Below are 22,343 nucleotides of genomic sequence, written 5' to 3' on the forward strand. Positions count from 1 at the left end.
TTTAAGGACTTTTATAAACTGATAAAGAAGGAAAGAACCACAACAACTTATGTGATAACAATGACATTATATAAAGACAAAACCACTTTGTAAGCTGTAAGAACTATGATCAATACAATGACCATCCATGATACCAAGGGATCGATGATGAAACATACTATTTACCTCCTGACAGAGAGGTGATAGATTTAAGGTGCAAAATGAGACAGATATTTTTGTACCCAGACAACAAGGGAATTGGTTTACTTGACTATGCATATCTGTTAAAAGCATTTTTCTTTTCTTCCTTCCCCTGAAACAGGGTGGGAAGTAGAAGGGACAGAAAACAGATTTCTCTTCATTTGAAAAAAAATTAAAAATAGAAGCTGGGGGGGTTGCTACAGATGTAGAAGGTGGCAAGCACCTTCAGATGAGGTTGTTATTGTTAGTTTTGCTTAATTGTTTTACTTTGTTACAAGAAATCTCTCAAACAGCAGGGGTAACGTGGAAATGTTTGTAATATAAAAGCAAAATTCATCAATAAAACAAACAAAAAGTAATTTTATGATTATTCACATTTTCTTGTGCTGTATAATTCTTGTCTATGTCCTCCCATAAGTCCTTCATAGAAGTGATACCTAGAGTGCTGGAAGCTTTCACTTACACGTCTGAACATCTTGTGGGTACCAGAAAAAATTCATAACCAGCCCACCTCTTTTTCCCATCATACCTTTCCCTGGTGATGTCTTTTATATTACTTTTCATATGCAAATTTTCATTAGCAACAATGCCCACTGACATTCACTATGCCACCATGATTAGTTTGCTTTTTGGATCACCTGAAATGAAGAGTCTTTGGATCTGTGATTTGCCTCATTGGGAGAATAAAGGTATTGAAGAAGATGAGTTTTGCGTTAACTCAAAAGTTTGACAATAAAAATGAAATTCAAATTACCTTCAAGTAACTTCAGAAGAAGTTCCAGAAACATGAGAAAGATGAAAAACAATCACAGTTGACCTGCTAACTCAGTGACTACTAGTTAATGGGTGTGCTGACTCGCCAATTCTCTGGCAGGGTGTACTTTCAGTACTCTCAGTGGCTCTATGCAGTTTGGGAGTGACCTCTTTGAGTTTAGGAAGGATTCTAAGGACCACAGCCCCAGCCAGAACCCTCTTGTGTCTAGTATTTATACAATATCATTTGTTATTATGGCTTGAGAATAAAAATGGTTTTCTCTTAACATGCGATTCAAGGGGTGGCTATGACTTAGCAGCCTAGTTTTAATGACTGAATCACTGAGTCCCGGGAATTTCTATTTTCTTTTTACCTCAAAGAAAAACTTGACCATCTTTCTTTAATCCTATCAACCTGGAAGCTTGACAGTAAGGATTAAAAATTGCTCCTTCCTTCCCACTTGGTTATTGGAAAGACTCTGAAAGGTAATCAGTCTTGTGAAGCTACACTTTACAGTCTGCATAAAAATGCCATGATTTCCCTTCCTCTCCCCAACCTAATTGAAAGTGCATAATATCACACAGCTGGGGAAATGTAAACTGTAAACATATGCAATATATCATGCTATCACACAAAAGCTGGTTACTAATGGGCACTGGGTGGTTGTCAGGACCAAAAGAAATCTGGAAAACAAGGCTTTTTTTTTTTTTTTTTTTGCTCTGGAGTAAGAGCCTGCTCTTTGGGGCTACCACCTACCCTGCCTTTTCTCTTCCTAGATTGCACTGGAATGAAGGTTTGTCCATCCATTTGGTGTGCGTGCAAATTCAGGGGCCCCACCTACAATGTGGATTGATTAATATTTCTTGGATCAGCCCTACCTATGACAATGAATTTCATTTCATTCTACTCTCTGTCAAGCACACATCCTTAGTTCCTAAAAGCAATGACCTTTGGTTTCATCATCCTATTCTATGACCAAGATTAATTTGCTTTCATATCTTTGATTATCCATGCATAAGTGTTTCAGGTTTTGTTCTTACTGTGGATGAAATTCATAGATTTTTGTTTGTTTGTTTCCAAAGTTCCCTTACTGCTCCTCCACTGCCCTCTGATCTGCTCTGTTATAATGCTTTAGAATCTTTAATAATATCCCCTTTCACTTTCACTTCTTTGCAATGAATGGTTTTCCATTTTCATTCATTCATTGTGTTTAATTTGCCTGCTCCAGATTTCGTGCCACCTTCTCTCAGTCTAAACTCTTCACTGTAAGGCTCTTGAGAGGAAAAAAAAAAACTCAATGCTCTTTGAACGTTTGTCATTATCAGCTCTGTCATAATATTCTTGCATAAATTGTCAGCTCTTTGCAACAGGGACTTTGCTCTCTGAATTCATCTATTGTCTATTCATGGTGCCTTATTACTATTATTTGTTAGCTTTATTTTTGGATGGTTGACAGCTTCAAGTTAAGTCAAAACACAGCCCTTGTCTAGAGTAGCCGCTGTGTATATCACTTTCAGGAAACTAAAGGGTTTTTGTTTTTGTTTTGTTTTGAGAATTCCACATCAGTAAGTCCAATTCTTGCTCTCACTGAACATCAGACAGCCCATTTGTGACCCTGCTGAATAAGGACTACCTTCATCTTACACAAGGTTTCATTACCTGTCAGCAAGAGCGTGAGGATGGTAAGGCTTGTTGATCTTTGCATAAAGCCCCTCCAAGTGATCCTTCTCTGGAGAGAGTGAGGGGACATCCCGTGGGTAGCCCAGTGCCCCGACCCTTGGTGGTGATGATGACCCGTAGACACCAGCTGGTACGTAAGTATCCTGGAAATGGTTCACTCGGGCATAATTGGGATCTGTTTCATCATCATCCATATCATGAAGAGGTCCTATGAGGCCAGTGGAATAATCAATAAGCCCTCTTGTCTGCTTTTCTCGTAGCTCCTGGTGTTTTGCTCCAATTCTGAAAAGTGCAGAGTAAGATAACAGAGATGTGATTACCCAACAGCAATAATTTTATAACAGCACAGAAAAAAAGATGACCTAAAATATGTTCTAATTCTCTTAGTTTCTCCATTTGTTACCTTTCTGTTCATTCCGGATCATCCATCAACAGAAATTGCCGGTGGGGCAGTAAACCCATGGGATTGATTTGATAGCTCTCCCCTGCGTTTATTGCAGGGTCTTCCAGTTTATGATAATGTAATAATGATAATAATACCTAGCATGAATATAGGACTTTAAGGTTTTCAAAGTGCTTGATAAAGATTTTTATCAGGATATCCTTGTATCAACCCTGGAAGGTATTTGCTATTTTTTTTTTTACACTTTTTTTTTTTTGTGGGGCATTGGGGGTTAAGTGACTTGCCCAGGGTCACACAGCTAGTAAGTGTCAAGTGTCTGAGGCCAGATTTGAACTCAGGCACTCCTGAATCCAGGGCTGGTGCTTTATCCACTGTGCCACCTAGCTGCCCCCGGTATTTGCTATTATTAACCCCATTTTATATATAAGGAAACTGAGACAGAAGTTAAATGATCTATGTAGGGTTACATAGTTAGATAGTGGCCAGATTTGAATTCAAGTCTTCTTGATTTCATGTCTATCTACTGTACTCCTTAGCTTCTTTTGTTATGATGATGATATGGGTATTGTGATATCTTGCCCATTTATAAGAGGGATAATTGAAGATTAAGAGGTGGGTTTCTTTACTACACATTCAGTCAATGTTGGTTGTGTTTGTGTGAAGAGTGTGCCTTGGGTACAATAATCTGAAAAGTATTCCTCAACACGGGTCCAAAGGTTAACACAGTTAACCTGAATTCCCACACTTTTCCTATGAGTTCACCATTTGGCTGCTTGATCGGTTACTGTAGTTCTTCTAAAGAACATGAGCTTGCAGAGAGGATGAATTAAACATGAAGAGGAAGTGGGGAGGCAGCCTGGTCACTAAAAGCAGTAGAACTCAGAAGTCATTTACAAGAGATTTTAAATTTTTTTTGGTTACATAAATGGGGAGCACGGTGTCTCATTATATAGGGGCTAGGGGACAGAAGTAAAACCCGGGAGGAAATTAATAGGAGTCCTGACAGAGATGAATTGGCACATATAAGTGAATTAAAGACTATTAATGGCAGGACTCCACTGTGATAAAGCCTTAAGTGGTATTTCAAAATGCTGCTACTAATCGGTGCCATTGTATAATCTATTGGGAATAAGGAAAGAGAAAAAATTTTAGAAGAATTTCAAATCCATCTGCAGCTTTACTTTATCCTAAAACTAGAAGGTATCTTAATTTTTTGGTTACTTGTTAAAATAGAAAAGTTCCTTAGCATATTATTGAATGATAATAATGTTGATGACTTGAGGTGAGCAGCATCAAGAAGAAAGCAGGGTAAGGTATTCATTTTTGTAAAAGTAAAGTATTTTTTGTAAAGGGTTGGAAAGAGATTGATGATATTTGTTATAGTGGAAGAAAAGACCAAAGACAGAAAGTACAATACATCCTAGAGAAAATGGGTAAAAAGATGGCATACTTTGGAAGCTTAAAGTCAATGAGGTATAAGAAAGCTTTGCAGACCAAAAGATATGTCATGGGTGGGTTTTTCACGTTGTTTTTTAACATTTATTTTGAAGGTGTACTTTGCTTCCTATCTGTGAAATCATAATGTTGTCTTTTGTTCCCTTTCTAAAAACCATAGGCATTTTTTTACACATTGGAATTGGATTTCCTTAAAAAAAAACAAACATCAAACTTTCTATAAAAGTTGTGGGGCACTTTAGAATACCTAGCTTTTCAAGGTGCTTCCGTGCCTGAGAGAAGAGGAATCTGATTCTCCTTTCCCCAACCCCAAGTATGTAAGGATGGGAAATGGGGGGAAGAAGGATAATGGGTTTAGAGCTAAGCCAGCCTCCCTACTCAAGTCAACAAAGAAGAAAAATACCAGTAGCAATTATTGCCTTTCTCTTTTGCAGGAGCCAGACTATGAACCCTACAAGTAAGTAATTAGAGAGCAGAAGAAAATATGTGAAAGATAACTCCATTCTCCAAGGGATTTGGAATTAAGATGAAAGAAAGATTACACAGCAGGGCCCTAGTAGAGGGATCCTGCTGTCCTCTTTCCATGCATGTTAGTAGTGTCTTCATGGATATTTGTTTTGAATAATTTTTATAAAGATGCTAACCTGATCTATTTCTGTAACAAAACCATCTTTCCAGGGACAAAACAGACACCATTGTCAGTGAATACTTGCTGCACTAAGATGATAGGGATGGATTTCCATTGCAAATAAAGCTAAAAAACATCAATAAGGTAGGAGGGTAGGATTCTTCTGTGTGGTTGCTTTCTGTCTTACACAGGGTGCCTTTAAGAGAAATCATTCAGCAGAAAGATGAATATTTCAGGCATCCCACATGGGGTTAGAGTTACAAATTAATGCAAGAGGAAAACACTAAGCTTCATTTTAAAAACATCACAGAAATGTCAAGCTAAAATTCAGCTCAACAAATCTATTATTTCATTAGACCTTTTTTTTCCGTTTAGAGGTTTTTTTTTAAAATTAATTGTTTGCTAAGTACTTTGAGATCCTCAGATGAAAGGTACACCTTATATATGTCAAATTTTATTTTGCTATGTATCCTTTCTTTTTAAGCAAACCAAATCCCCCTTGACCATCTCTGCACCACTGAATCTTTGAGTAACTAATTTCATATTAATCACTCAGCAGGTAAAACAGTCATTTCTCTGAGCCATAATTATTATGCCATATATCAAGAACTCCTATTGTGGGGGAGCACAAGGAAATATTTGAAATGGGGTGTACTGGGATTGAGGAAACTCTCTCCAGAAAAGTCATGGGAGAGACACTCATTTCTACCCCCAAGTTCTCATTCTATTTCTAGCCTACAAGTACAGCTCCATTTGAATGTCCCATCAATAATCACAGCTTATTATTATTATAATTATATATTATAACTAATATAATTATAATTAACATTAGTAAACATTATTATTATCATTACCATTACAATATATTAATATCACAATTTGATATATTTGGAAATCCATACTCGTGAGCATCACCAGTCATAAGACCTTAGATACTATCTAGTTCAATGCACTCTTTTTTTTTTCAGGGGAGGAAACTGAGGCCCGGAGAGGTTAAGTAACTTGCACAAAGTTACACTTATGGTAATGTAGAGATAGCATTTGAACCCAGAACCTCTGACTCAAAATCCAGTGTTCTTTCCATTATATCACATCCTCATTTGGCAACCCCATCTTCTGAATCTTTTGGATCATCAATTCAGAACCATTTAAAGTTTTTCTATTTTCTGCCTTCTTGAATACTCCAGATTCACCAATAAGTCCTATCACTTCTCTGCCCCTCCCCCCTACACTGTTGCCCAGAGAGGGCTGTCTTCTCTTCCCTTTTTAATTAATTAATTTTTTTTGAGGCAATTGGGGTTAAGTGACTTGCCCAGGGTCACACAGCTAGTAAGTGTTAAGTGTCTGAGGCCAGATTTGAACTCAGGTCCTCCTGAATCCAGGGCCGGTGCTCTATCCACTGCGCCACCTAGCTGCCCCTTCTCTTCCCTTTTTACAATTTCCATCCAACTGAACATTTTTATTTCCTTATGCCTAGATTAGGGGGCAATGTGGAAGAGTGGAAAAAATGTTTGGCTGGAAGTCAGGATAAATCTAGGTTTGATTTCCAGTTCTGACACTTGCTAGTTGTGTGATGGTGGGTCAAGTCTTCCTCTTTGTACAATGGAGATAATAACATTTACCTTATAGGGTTTTGGGGGGGAAAGTGCTTTACATACCATCAAGTATTATATAAATATATCTTATTGTGTTACTGCTACAAAATCTTGGCTAGTATCTTCCTGGTCCAATTCATCAACCATTTGGCTACTATAGATGGGGAGACAGGGCAATGGGGGTCACACAGCTAGTAAATGTCAAGTGTGTAAGGCCGGATTTGAACTCAGGTCCTCCTGAGTCCAGGGCTGGTGCTTTATCCACTGAACCACATCGCTCGGGGTTTCTTCAGAACCTAAGTTCATTGCTCTTTTATCATAACTTCTTGTTGTTGTTCAGTTGTGTCTGAATCTCTGTGACCCCATTTGGGTTTCCTTGGCAAAGATCCTGGAATGGTTTGCCATTTCCTTCTCCAACTCATTTTACAGATGAGGAAACGAGGCAGACAGGGTTAAGTGACTTGCTCAGGGTCACATAGCCAGGAAATATCCGAGGTCAGATTCGAACTCAGGAAGATGAGTCTTCCTGACTCCACTGTGCCACCTAGCTGCCTTTTAGTCATAACTAACCTAGCCTAAAGTTATCAGCTGCTGCTCTAGGGCCATCTTTATCTCTCGCTCCAATGCCCCATCCTTCCCCACTGATCAGGGACTCTTGATTTTGGATTGATGAGTATTCACCATAACTAGACCATCCTAGACCCACAACACCTACTGCTACACTGTAGCCAATTTCATGCCATGCTATGTGCACTACCCCTTCCCTCAGCCCTGTCTCCAAATGTGGGAATTGTAATCAAATTCATACTCCTCTGCCTGGAAAACAGAACCAATCAACTTCCCTATGACTCTACTCACACTTTTTTTTGGGGGGGTGGGGATTGCTGGCCCTAACTCCTCTAACTTCTTCCCTTCTTGTGTTGTCTTCTATTAGCTTCCTTGAACTCAGGAAGTCTGCATCCTGTTAATTGTACTTGTACACCCAGACCTCAGCATACTACCATAATATAGTAAATGCTTCTCATTCACTCTTCCTTTCTCCCAATATCACAGTTACCTTTACTCTTAGCAAGCTGTTCTTTCCCTCCAACCAATTCCAATCCAGCTTTCCAAATCCAACAAGAGTCACCTCTTCCAGGAACTCTCCAAGCTTCCCTCAGTGCTGATTCACCATCTCACCTACAACATTCCTCCTTTTCCCTCAAGTTACATACTCAGCTGTTTCATTTGTAGTTGTTCTGTCTCCTAAACTTAATTCTAAACTACCTGAGAATCTGAACAGCAGTTTTCTTTCCTCTGATTGTTCTAGGAGCACCCCCAGAGCATCAAGTCCACGACCATTGTATACATGAAAACCAATGAAATGTTTGCTTTAAAAGTGACACAGTTTAGAAAAACAGAAAACAACAACAACTTGGGATTGTTTTTCAAGTAATGATTTAGGATTCCAATCTATTTGTTTGGTGGGCTGAGATCCTCTAGGATATTGAAGTGGTCCCATGGATAGAATACCTGGTCTGGAGTCAGGAAGCCTCATCTTCCTGAGTTCAAATCTGGCCTCAGATACTTCCTAGATGTGTGACCCTGGGCAAGTCACTTAACCCTGTTTGCTTCAGTTTCCTCTTCTATGTAATGAGTTGGAGAAGGAAATGACAAACCACTCCAGTATCTCTGCCAAGAAAAACTCAAATGGGGTCATGAAGAGTCAGACAGGGCTGAACAATGACTGAACAATGGAGATCCTCTGCCTGCCTTTGTTTTGCAAAGTTTAGTCCAATCCCATTAATTTAGACCCTAGCAATTCTTTACTAGAGCAATTCTGAAGGGGCTTTGGCCTGAAGTTTCCATCTACTCTCCTAAAGAAAGTGTTTGCTAAACAAATTAAGAGTTCAAAGAAGTTTTCTGGGTAATGTTGAAACTGCCCAAGAGGATAAACTATTTGAAAGTCCCTTTGGTATATCAATGATTGATGTGCTAATTAGAATTATTCTAATTGTTTATAATTTCTTTTTTGCATTTAAAAGTAATAAATTGTAATTCTTTGGGGGAGAGGTTAAGAAAGGAAGCTGAAGATGAGAGAAGGGAAGGGACAAGCCCAGAGTCACACACCTAGTAAGCATCTCTGGTACCATTAAATTCAGATCTTCCTAATTCCAAATCCAACACCCTTTCCAGAAAGCTACTGCATCGTCTCATGTTATTTTGTGCTACTTGCTCCAAAGCAGACAACAAGGGCAACAGAGGGAGAGGACATTAGAGATTTTTGGGGGGGAGGGGGTTGAGCAGGAGTGGTGGGAAAGGAAGGGAAGGGAAGGGAGCAAATGAGCACAACAATTTGAGGCAAAGAAGTGGTTTAGTTCTTAAAGAATATAAACTATCTTTTGTATAACTTTCCCTTTAGACAGAGAGGATATTTTATCCTACCATCAATCCCCAACAAAAGCTGTGATTAGGTCGTTATGATCTTCTTTTGTTCCAGGGAAGGGCCCAGTTTCTTCGAGTTTTCCTCATGAATGCAGCTTCACTAGCATGTAAACCATACCTGCTCAGGGACAATTGCTTCCTTTCTTTGAAATACTCACCAGTCAATACCAGGTTACATGCACTTCTTTGTGATCAATGTCCCATCTTTTCAATGGGCCTATTTTAGCTGCATTAATATTTTTCATTTCTTTCTCACTCTTGTCCAGGAGTCTATAACACTTTCTCAATGATCTTTCTCTTGTCCTTTCTATTTTTTATGTCAATCTAAACCATCTCTGTGGCAGTTAAGAAAACTGTGTCATTGGTACCCAGAATCATTTCTCACCTCTCCTCTTTTATGCTTTTTTTTCTGTTCAGGAAACTTGGCATTCTAAAATTTTAATGCTTCAGCCTCTGTTGTTGTTCTAATCCTTAAGGAAAAAAAACTATTGCATCTCTCTTCAAAATATTTATTTATTTTTAAAACTTTAAAAAATATTTTGTTTTGTTTTAAAAATTAAGTCCCTTATTCCTGCAAGATAGCACAATAATTTTTTAAAAATAGCACAATAAAAAAGATACTGTTTGTCCTTTAGGACAGCTTCCAATGAGACAAATCCCATGGGGCAGATAATTCAGTAAAGTTCATACTAGTTATCTACCCATATCACACCAAACCCAGAATGTCTGCATGGGCTCAGGGGGCCAGGTCTTCTCCCGTTTTATCCCTGGATGATAGGACTGTAGGAATTTAGTTTGATTCTAAACCTAAACTAGAGAATACCCTGGCTAATTCCGGACCTACAACCCAAGCGAAGAGCAAAATCTTCTATAAGGCCTCAGAGACTTCTTGGCCTCCCAGAAGGCAATGCACTGTCATTTATTGGACAGTGAATCTGTTCTTTATTCCAACTATATGACAGTCACTTTCAATTCCTACTTTTTGATGACATTTTAAAATCACACTAACTGGTGGCATCTTCCATTACTTCCTTACTACCCCAAATTCTACCATCTTGGTAGAATCTCAAGTCAGTGAAATCCCTTATTTTTATGATTGCAATTTACATTTTCCTAAAAACTTCACCTTTACTAGACCTGTCAAATTTTCTATTTGAACATTAGCCAATTGTTGCTAAAAGTAGCTAATTGATTATAGTTCCAGTAATTTTCTTGGCATTTCCCAAAATGTACAGTATTTGCCCATAAATGTTTAGTAAATATCTCCATTTTCTCCTTGTGAAATTGGCCCCCAAGCAAACTAAAACTGCTAATGAGTGTTTAGCACCTTTTCTAGAAATGATTAGTTCCCTATAGCAATCCCATAGCAGAGTCCCTATAACAAAATACTATTAAGTATTTAACACCTTTTAGAGATGCCCTCTGAGCTGATGTGCAGACTAATATTTAGGAGGGAACTGTATTAATCTGTCCCTGGAGAAGCCTGGGATAGTTCCCTGGGATGGTGAGCAAAGTCTGTAATGCTTATTTTATTCAGTGTCTCAAAAATGTTTTATTACTAGTATTAGTGTTGATATTAAACAATGACAAGCAATATTCTGGGTATTTATTAACTTCCCCAATTGACATTTCCCCACTGTTTTCAATGTCTTTCTGGAAATTGTAGCAAGGAGGAAGGATTAGAAAAGTTGGAAATAGAAGACAGAAACACCACCTTCATAGTCTGCTCTGCCAAGATGCAGACATACATTTCTGGACATGGCCAGTGTTGCAAGTTGTTTTGCATAACTATCCATATTTGTTAGAAAGGTTTTCTTTGGTTTTTTCCTATTTTCCTTTTCCATATGGAAATGAAGGTGGGAGGGAGAGAAAACTAATTCTTGTTTATTGAAAAAAAAAGTTACATAAAACATGTATCTTATCTGTGTCTTAGGAGCAATGAGATATATTTGTGTTTATTGATAATAAAGTCTCTGAGATAGAGGGACTCCCCAAAGCCATCTAATCCAGTCATACCTGAACGAGAGCCCCTCTACAGCATTCCTAATACATGGTACCCTGGTCTTTGTCTGAAGACCCAGCTCTAACGATGTTTTGAAGCTTTTTCCATGCATCAAAAAAAATGTTACAAGGTTTTGTTTTTTTCTCCCCCAAGTATGGAGGGAGGGGAGGTCAAAGAGAAAGAAAGCAAATGCTTGTTAATTGAAATTAATTAATTAAAAAAGCTAAATCGGCCTCTTTGAAGCTTCCACCCCTGGGGGTAGGGGAGGGAGGTTAAGATGTCCCTAGCCATAATGGTGCTTGCCATAAAACATAAAAGGATGAAGATAGCTCACTGTGAAGCACTACTACTTGACACAAACTTCCTGACGAGGAAAAGGAAAAAGCCACAGAGAATGAAAGGAAGCTGGTTATGTTTCCGTTCCTGTTTCTCCAAAGCATTTTTGTTCCCTCTTTTCTACCACCTGATAATCCACACCCAGCCTCCCCTTTGCTCCTTTGCTTGCTTGCTTCCTCTCTCTCTCTCTCTCTCTCTCTCATCTCTCTCTCTCTCTCCTCCTTCTCTCCTCTCTCTCTCTCGGGGGGTGGGGAGAAACATGACCAGGAATAGGACACTGAGAACCACAGTGTAAGTGGTATATTTCATGTGCTTCTTTGGAATTGAAAGCCATCTTCCTCAATTTACTACTCTACTTTATGTAGAAACATAGTGTCAAGACCTGTATAGATGCTACCACCCTTCAGCGGGGCACAGGAAGACTCCAGTTAGCATAGCATCAAGGCTGCAGGTAAATAAGGCAGCATGTCTTTTGTACCTAAAATCTGTCTGTTAGTCTGTGGCATTTACTGGAGGCCTGCTGTGCAAAGGATTGTTCATGGCACTGTGGGGAATTAAGACAGGCACAAGAGACGTGGTCCTTGTTCTCTCTTCCTATTTATACAGCTACTTTATACAGGGGGTTAAAAAAATCCTTCAGACCTGCAAAAACAGCTTATTCAACCAGAGCATTTTCAGCAGTCCCTTTCCATTACGGTTGTCATCCCTGGCTCCGCTATCATGGAGTTAGATGCATTCCATGCACCTGAAACAGATTGCACAGTGTCTTCCAAGAGTACAGATGTATGCCTGATGATGGAGTCAGTCAGTCAACAGCATTTACTGAACACCTGCTGCCTTTACAATGTTACAAGGTAGATAGAAACAAATGTACCAGACACGTGCTCTTTCCACCAAGCCATGCTGATGGGTACTCCCATTCTAATACTGGGAAAAGGATTAAGATTTTAATCTTAGGCTTCCAGAAGAAAGTTTTAAGCTTTTGGGTGATAATGTTGGATTTTATATGATAGTATTGGACCCCAAAGTGGAAAAAGCTGTCTGTTTTCTGATGATGGACCCAGTCACATTTGATTATAGGGTGATACACTTTTTAGCTATCATAACTCTCAGAGATCACCTCCTAAAATGTAGAAGGGGATGTGTTCTGCCTTATCACAGATACTTGACATGTGATAACTATGTGAAAGCCATTGGGAGAGCCTTGAGCAGTTAAGATTAATGTTTCCATTTGCCTTCATCTATCCATCTACAATACGTATTATCATTTGTAATAGTCCCATTCATGCCTGTTGTTATCTTTCATGAATATATTCCCAGTTTGGATCAGTATTTTATCATTGGATCTATTTAGTCCTTGGTTACCTGATAGTTATATGTGCTTATGAGAAATCTATCCTATGGTCTATATAGTCCATCTGTTACCTTAACATTGGGCAACATGCCTAGCTCATCTCCCTTTGATGTTACAAATTGTTAAAGGAAACGATGGGACAAAAATGGTGTTTGTATAATAAACTGGAGCAAGGGAAAAAAAGATACAGGAGACTGCTGCTATAATCCAAAACTTCCTAGAGAATAGTTATTTCAGGGGAAAACAAACCTTGCATTTCCTAGTACTACCACTATAAACATGTGGAAAGAGAATAGCTTTCTTTATCCTTTCTTTCATGAGCATTAGATTCATGGTACATCTGATAACAATAAAAAAAAAAGCAATATGAGCAAAAGGGGGAAGAGGGTGTCTCTACAGTTTGACTGAGTAGGGTTGGCTTAAAAGTCTTTAAGCCTTTTCTAATTTCTTTCAGCCTAAAGGCCTATAGGTTTCCATTAACTAGCCTGGCTGCGTCATGGTAGTATGAAGGGAATGAAATCTGAACCCTTGTCTTGGTGAAGGAAAGGAATAGAAAACACATGGTGGAGTAGCTCCTAACAGGTAAAACATTGTATTATAATGTATATGGAAGAATCGAAATGTAAGGATTCATTGTCAAATCTAATAATGATGTTAATGGTATCATTGTGTGTGTGTGTGTGTGTGTGTGTGTGTGTGTGTGTGTGTGTGTGTGTGTGTGAAACTCTTAACTAACCAGGCCATGTCAGCTGTCACCTCTGACAAATCCTAGAAGCCCTTTACTGAGAATTCTGGTGGTCCGATTTCTAAATCCAGCGCGTCCTTGATCCCCATCCCCTCCCACATCTCCTCTAGGGCCCTGCCACAGAAATCAGTCCTTCTCTCTCAGGCACCATCAATCTCTTTCTTCACTGGCTCTTTTCCATTTTCTTACAAACATGTTTAGATTTCCCCAATCCTAAGAAAATCTTTCCCCGGATCCTTGTACTCTATCTAGCTACTGTCTTAATTTCTCAATCTGACCATTGTCCCAATTTCTCTGCTCCTTTTAACTGCCCGACTTATTGAAAGGTTGTCTAAACCTGATGCCCCTGATTCTTTCTCATTCTCTCAGTCACAAATGTCCTTCTGAAGGAAAGAGCAAACATTTCTTTTCAGCCTTCAGCCTCCCTTGACTTTTCTGAAACTTTTGACCTTGTCATTTGCCTAAAAATTTCCTTGTCCATTAGCTTCAGAGAAACTGAAGCTTTTCTTCTGGTTTTCCTTATTATCTCTTTCCCAGCTCTTTCTCTGACAGAGGCAGATGAGGCATTGAGGGTTAAGTGACTTTCCCAGGGTCACACAGCTAGTGAGTGTTAAGTGTCTGAGGTCGGATTTGAACTCAGGTCCTCCTGAATCCAGGGCCAGTGCTTTATCCACTGGGCCACCTAGCTGCCCCCACTTAACTTCTCTTAAGCTAATAATAGCACCTCCCTCAGGGTTGTTGTGAGTGTCAATTGAAATAATATATGTAATTTGTTGTTTAGTCATTTCAGTTGTGTCTGACTCTTCATGATCCCATTTGGAGTTTTCTTAGCAAAGATACTGGAGTGGTTTGCCATTGCCTATTCACCCCCCCCCCCACCCCAGGGCAATGAGGGTTACATGACTTGCCCCGGGTCACACAGCTAGTACGTGTCAAGTGTCTGAGGGCAGATTTGAACTCAGGTCCTCCTGAATCCCAGGCCAGTGCTTTATCCACTGCACCACCTAGCTGCCCCACCATTGCCTTCTTCAGCTCATTTTACAGATGAGGAAACTAAGGCAAACAGGGTTAAGTGACTTGCTCAGGGTCATGGAGCTAGTTAGGTGTCTGAGGTCAGATTTGAACTCAGGTATTCTGACTCAAGGCTCAGCATTCTATCTACTATGCCACCTAGCTGAATATATCTAAAAATCTTTGCAAATTTTAAGGGACTACTATATGTGTATGTATATGCATATGTGTATATGCATACATATACACATATATAGAGAAGGATATATATGTGTGTATGTGTTATATATATATATATATAATATATATATATATATATATATATATATACTATATATATATAAAATACACATACAGAGAGGGAGGAAAGAGAAAAAGAGAGAGAGAGAGAGAGAGAAGAGAGAGAGAGAGTTGCTAGCTATTATTTCTCTATCTCATCATCTTCTTTCCTGACCTCTTAAGGTAGAAGTACATCCCTTTGCCTCCTCTCCCTAAACTCTCATTTTGGCAATCACCTTCATACTATAACTCCCCCCTTTTGCACTGACACAGATAACTTTCAAAACTTTTCCCCCAGCCCTGACCTTTCTCATAGGCACTGGAGCCACATCTTTAATTGCCCACATGAATCATAAGAACCACAGGAAGAAAAGGCCTCTCACAGCTGCTCTAGTCCAGCCTGGACCTGAATAAGGATCCCCTCTACAGCACCCCAGAAAAAGTTATCCAGTCTTTGCTTGAAGATCTCTAATGGTCAGAGGTAGATTCCTAAGAAAAACCATTTCACTTTTGGATAACTGATTATTATGAGATTTTTTTTTCTCTCTTAAAGCAAGCCTACATCTATTTATAGAGGATCTTTTTTTTTTTTTTTGGTAGCGCAATGGGGGTTAAGTGACATTGCCCAGGGTCACACAGCTAATAAGTGTCATGTCTGAGTCGGATTTGAACTCAGGTACTCCGGAATCCAAGGCTGGTGCTTTATCTACTACACTACCTAGCTGCCCCTGCCTACATCTATTTATAACTTTCATCTATGGTGTCTGGTTCTGACTTCTGGGGCCAAGTAGAAGTGAATCCCTTTTCCATGTGAAATTAAAATTTCACATACTTGAATACAATTGCCATGTCTCCCCATGCGTCTTCTCTGCTTCCCACGGTCCTTCAAATCATCTTATGCTATGATCTTGATGCCCTTTGCTGTCCTAGATTTTTTCTTCAAGGTACTGTCCATATTATTAACATTCTTCCCAAAATATGGTACCCAAAGGTGAAAATAATACTCTACATAAACTCTAAACAGGGCATGTTACAGGAGAACCACCATTGTCTTTAACACCGCCTCTCTAAAAGCAGCCCAAGATTTCAATGGCTTATTGTGCTGCCATATGATACTGCTTGACTCATCAGGATATCAACACATGGAATGTCCACTGGTTATCCCTCATTCACACTATATGACAATTCCATCATTTTTCATCATATGTTTCTTTGATAACATCCTTTATTTGATCCTTCTCCCTCATAATGCCTTGCTTGCAATGTATCACATCCTGATCACTCCCACACATGTCTTACCATCCCATTTGGATGATTCCTACCATTAATTCATTGGTGGCTGTATTTCATGACTGACAGCCATACAGCATTACCAGTATACTGGTGGCAATCAATCTTGAGTATTAGTGACCAGTTGGGAGTCATCAACAAAATGATGACCTTTGTCTTAGGGGGAAACATGGGTTGAGGAAAAGAATTTAATTTTCATGAAACTAATTAATGATGTTATACGGGGGAAAGCCTAGATATGGCATACTAAGTTTCTCTATTTTTAAAAGAACTAATCTTTAGCCTTTTTAATGCATAACATTTTCACCTCCCTTAGTAGAACTAAAGTGTCCTGCTTGCAATTAACATAGAAGTCTCTCCAAAGATTCTCTTGCTTCATTAAAATAATATGCATATTCTAATACTCATTTGTCCCTGAAATAATAACAATTCTCTTTCAATAAATTAATTATGATTTTAATGAATGAAATTTGCATTCACAGTTCTGCTTTTAGGTCTTCCTAGGAGTCAGCAAATGGCTCCAGTGAAATGGGGTCTCTTTCATGATACAGGGAAATTGCTGAACAGCGTGTCACATTGGGCGGTGTTTAATCCGGGACAGACCAGAAGGATCCAAGTCAAGGACAGAGTTGCTGTTCTCATGAGATCTTTATGTGAACATAAAGCAGGCAGGAGAAGATGAAGCTTTCAAATTGAGAAATTTCATATGCCCCACCAGACAATGCAGTGCTGGGCTCAGAACAGGAGCTGCCTTTTTTTTTTTTTAATGGGCAGTGAGGGTTAAGTGACTTGCCCAGGGTCACACAGCTAGTAAGTGGCAAGTGTCCGAGGTCAGATTTGAACTCAGGTCCTCATGAATCAAGGGCTGGTGCTTTATCCACTATATCACCTAGCTGTCCCCAAGAGCTTTGAATAAATGGAAGGCAGCCTCTATTAACTGGAATGCCAATGGGACTAGAATCATATGTGAAATGGAATTTTCTGATAGACTAAGTGTTGAGCACAAAACTCTTTCTGGTCCTTGGTATCTTAAATCTTCCTAAAATATATTAATCCACTTTCTTGGCTTAGTAATCAGGAACATAGTTATTAGGACCATATTTTTAGAACCAAGGATGGGGATACATTCTCTGACAATGGTTAGTCCTTTTTGAAATATGTCATTAAAATGAAGCTTTCTTTCCTTGAAAATGGAATTGGGCCGGGATAGATGGTTGCTCTAAGTACTGAGAACATAACTCTTTTTTTTTATGGCTCAGTATCATCCAAGTTCTGAACATCAAGATGAAGAATCTCTAAGAGCTGCAGCTCCAAGGGCTCTAGTGTTAGGATACATCTGGAAGAATGCTCTTTTTATTGTGATCTAAACTCTTTAACTCAGAAAAAAAACAATCTGTTTCATTAATCATTCTGGTTAATCAAGGGCTCTTGATGTATTTACAGACTACAAGATGATGAAAAGATTAATTGTCTAGCCTGAGTATGTAACTATTACTTCTAGTGAGCCTGGATCCATGACATCCTTGATTGTGTGTATATGGCAGAAGAGAACAACTGGTAATTTTGGAAGCTGTGTGGTATCAGGAAAAGTGGCTGGACTGGGAATTAGGAGACCCAGGTTTAAGTCCAGACTCCACAACTTAATATTTGGGCAACCTTGGTCAATTCCCTTAATTTCTCTAATCCTTAGTTTTCTCTTCGGCAAAATGGGGATCCTAATATTTGCAGTTATACCTAGGATCATATGACCATAGATTTAGGGTCAAAAGAAACTTCAGAGACCATCTAGTTCAACTTTTTTGGATGAGGAAAGTGAGACCCATTGATTGTAAGTGACTTGCCCATCATCACCCAGGTAGGTGTTTGAAATGGAATTTGAAGTCAGGCACTCTGACTGAAGAGCCAGGGCTTTTTCTACTATATATCTAATTTCATAAAGTGTTTGTATATATTACCTTTGGTTGTGGCTGCTGTCTTTGTCCTTTTCTGTTGGGGTCATTGTTCGGGAGTTGTTTGAACAATAAATAGTAAAACCAGGAATAGGAGATTTACAAGCTAAAGGTGATTTCCTACTCCCAACTTGAGGTAATCACTCAAAGAAAGCACCATAATGTCAATTCCGTGCCACCTTGGTGACTATTCCATCACTGATAGGCCTGGGACACCAATAAGGAAAAGATCCTACTCAAGATGTGAGCGATGGTGGAAGGCCATTGCTCAAGTCAGTACTGCAAAGAGAATATCTTTAACGTTGGGAGGCATCCACCCTCAGTCAACATCCACCCACCTTCTTGTTCCTTCAAAAGACCCAAATGTCGTGATTGGTTGTGTGTAATTTAAAATTCTAAATGTAGATTCTAATTGGTTCCCCCAGTTTTGGGGGAAACTGACTAAAATCACTGATAAAACGAGTTTAGGTTTTTAAGGGTTTATTGAAAAATAGAAAGAAAAAGATTGAGAACAGAATTCCAACAGCCTGGCATTCCTATCTTTCCTCAAATTTCCCGTGAAGTCCTCTGCCGCTGCCACCACCACCATCAAGTAAGACCCAAAAGAGAGAGAGAGCTCTCCATGCAGGCTCTCTTTCCTCCTTCCTGTCTCCTCCCAGAAAATAGGAGGCTCCTCAAGTTGATTGGCTGGTAGCCTTGATAGACAATTTCCTGACGCCAAGGAAAAGCCACATGGCCTTGCCCTCTGAGGCATTTTCCTCATGGCGGAGCTTCCCCACAGCAAGTGTCCAGTAGGTGGCATCATTCCAATCATTACAGTTGATCACAATATTTAAGAAGGGAATTCAAATTGATCTGTTGCTAATGGCTTGACTGGTACAGCCATAAGGGCATTAACATTTGATGAGAGAAAGTAGTCAACTGGGAGTAGTAGTCCACTGATTCAGAAAAAGATCAGATCCCCCTCCCTGGAGTTTTTTTATTTCAAAAACCACATGCACTTAGCCTATATAGAGATTCCATGATAAACCTCTGTGTACATATTTCTTCAAGTGTTTATCTCTTTGAATTGTCCTGGTATATCCTAGGGATGGGTTATCAGTCATCCTATTGGTAAGAAGATGATACATATAACAGGAAACATTCCTTCTTCTTTAAAAAAATCTCTTAGATTTTTTAATGTTATTTTTTTAACAGTATGGCAGGAAGCTAGGTGGCACAATGGATAGTGTACAGTGCCTGAAGTCAGGAAGACTCATCATATCTGGCCTCAGACATTTACTTGCTATGTGACCCTGGGTGAGTCACTTAACCCTGTTTCCTTCAGTTTCCTCATCAATAAAATGTTCTGGAGAAGAAAATGGCAAACCACTGCAGTATCTTTGCCAAGAAAAGCCTAAATGGGAGTCACAAAGAGTTGGACACAACTGAAAATGACTGAACAACAACGTGGCAGGAAGGGTGATGAACTAGAAGTCAGAAGAAAAGGGGTTAATGTGGTAGTTCTTCCATTAACTGGTGTGACCTTGGGAAAGACTCTTCAATGTAACAAGTATTTATTAAGCATATATTAGGTGTGGGAGACTGTGTGAAGCACAGGCCACAAAAACAGAAATCCAACTCCCTGCCTTGAGAAGCTCCTATTATAATGAAAAATTGAATATTGTACTTTTCTGCGTCCTACTTATCTCACTTGTAAGTTGATAGGGTTGGCCTAAAATATTTCTAAGGTGGTTTTTAGATTTAAAAATCTATTAATCTATGAGCCTTTATTCTTTTCTAGTTTATAACTAAAATACCATTTATCATTTAGGTTCTTAATAATTTAAGTTGCTTCTCCCCCACTTGAAAAAAATTTGGTGCATGATTAAGTTGTATTTTATAATTGAGTTTAATGATTTCATTGCAAAGTATTTAGAGATGTATGGATGATAAAAGGAGTCTGCGTTTCAATGTAATGGCTCTAAATCTTATTTTCTGCTATAAATAGACAAAATAATAAAAGCCAAGATTAATCAAGGGGAAAGTATCTCCCCAATCTGTCTCAATGGCACCCCTTTATCTATACTCTGCCAGTTATTCATCCAATTTGAGGAAGTAAGGGTGTATCGAGAGGACAGAAAAATCAGAGAAAGGAAATAGGGGAAGTTAGCTTTCCGGATGATAAAATATATATATATATATATATATATATATATATATATATATATATATATATATATATATATATATATATATATATATATATATATATATATATAAAACTTATTAAATTACAAATCTTTTCCTGAAGGTTATATGTTATCAGAACTGAAATTGAAGCTGGTTCAGCTGAACTGGCCAACAACTGACCTTAGATAAGAGGAAGGTGAAAAATCAAGGAAAGAAAAAAGAAGACATTAGAAGAATAGAAAGGATGGCAAGGATCAGCAGCAGTTTATCCAAATGAGTACAGCCAATTAAGACCAAGTACACTCCTGAGATTTTATGATGGACACAAAATAGATAGGAGAAGAAAAAGGTCTTGGTTTAATATCATCCCTACAATTCTTAGACTTTATGGGTCTTAGCACAGTGTTGGATATGAAATAGTTTGCTATAAAATGCCCATGGGGTGATAGCAAGGCAGTACAGTGGATAGAGTATTGGACTGGGAGTCAGGAACATCTGAGTATCAATCCCACCTCATACATTTACAAGCTAAGTGTGACCCAGGCAAGTCACTTAACTTTTTTTGCTCTCTGTTTGTTCAACTATAAAATGGGGATAGTAACAGCATCTATCTCACAGGGTTGTTGTAAAGTTAAAATATATAAAGTGCTATATGTGTGCTAGGTATTATTGTTATTACTTGTTATTACTACTATTAGTGACAATTAAATTCAAATCAATAAATATTTATTGAGTACACACTATGTATAAGACACTGATTATTGTTTTTTTCCGGGCAATGAGGGTTAAATGACTTGCCCAGGGACACACAGCTTGTAAATGTCAAGTGTCTGAAGCCGGATTTGAACTTAGGTACTACTGAATCCAGGGCTGGTGCTTTATCCACTGTACCACCTAGCTGCCCTTAATGGAAGAGTAATTAATTGACTCTGTAAGCTATTTTGCCAACATTAGCAAAAGGTTTTTTTTGTAATTATCTGTTGCAGAACAGAATATTATGAGGATGAGGGAGGACCCAGGAATAAGTTAGCCATATACAGTACTGTCCATATAGGAAGCTACTGAGCTACCACTACTAGGGACACAAACTCATGGTTATTTTCTAATAATCACTGATCCATCCACATACTCTAAACCCATCTTTCTTGTGGTCAACAGCAGACATTTTTAAGATGGCTGGCTGAGGTACGGGGTATGTAATCTGTGGGCACAGAGCAGAACAAGGCCAACAGCTCCATAACCAAAAGGATCTAATACCTTGCTTAATTGTCATTTTGTACCAACTGACCAAATCAGTCACAGATATTAAACTAATATACATACACACACACACACACACACACACACACACACACTTTAGTGAACCTCTTTGGCAGAACTTTAAGTAGGAACTCTGACAGTTGGGGAAAGCATCATGGAAGATCCGCAAATCAAATTTTTAAGACAAATTTAGTTAAGGGGAGAAGGGGACCTGAGACAGACTTCATGATACAAGGTCTTGTGTAGGGAAGGAGAATCCAAAACAGCATCCCAACATGTGGAGACAAAAACCCTAGGACACAGTGGGGGGGTGGTACTCATAAGCTGCTTTGTTGGAAAGGATACTTCTAGTAGGGGAGAAAGCAGGATGATTCTAGACCATGGAAGGACTTACTGGATTATACTCATTTGATAGCTATTTTAATTAATTATTCTTGTTAACTAGGTCCCAAGCTCACCAGGTACAAGTACTATCAGGATGCCCTAAAATTGGGTGCCCTGGGGCAAAGTTCCAATTGCCACTCCCTAGTTATAGCTCTGTACTTTGGTGTAAGTAGCTACTCTGAAGCCCAATAAATCCAGGAAAATAACCATGGGTTTTGATGATTGTTACCTTTTCTTCTCATAACCCAACTACACCCCTTCTTGTTTGTTTTCTTCTTTTCTGACTTTCTATTTTCCCTTTTCCCAACCCCCTACTCCATCAAGTACTCCATACTTTTATTCTTCATCATGTATTGTATTGAAACAGATAGCACTGAAACTTTTAAAATGTTAATTTATTCTCTCAGGCCAAAAGCAGTCAGGGTGTTAGTGTTGAACTAGG

At 38.8% G+C, this 22,343-nt stretch overlaps 1 protein-coding gene across 1 annotated transcript in view; it reads right to left on the bottom strand.

Annotated features, from left to right (window-relative positions):
- Positions 1 to 22,343, bottom strand: part of PARD3B (par-3 family cell polarity regulator beta) — a 1,353,776-nt gene that overhangs the window by 192,090 nt on the left and 1,139,343 nt on the right. The window contains exon 20 of the mRNA XM_043998182.1: positions 2,594 to 2,896. Within this exon, the coding sequence (XP_043854117.1) occupies positions 2,594 to 2,896 (303 nt within the window). The remainder of the gene's footprint in view (positions 1 to 2,593; positions 2,897 to 22,343) is intronic.

Source organism: Dromiciops gliroides, chromosome 3 (assembly GCF_019393635.1).
Source record: "Dromiciops gliroides isolate mDroGli1 chromosome 3, mDroGli1.pri, whole genome shotgun sequence".
NCBI lineage: Eukaryota > Metazoa > Chordata > Mammalia > Microbiotheria > Microbiotheriidae > Dromiciops > Dromiciops gliroides.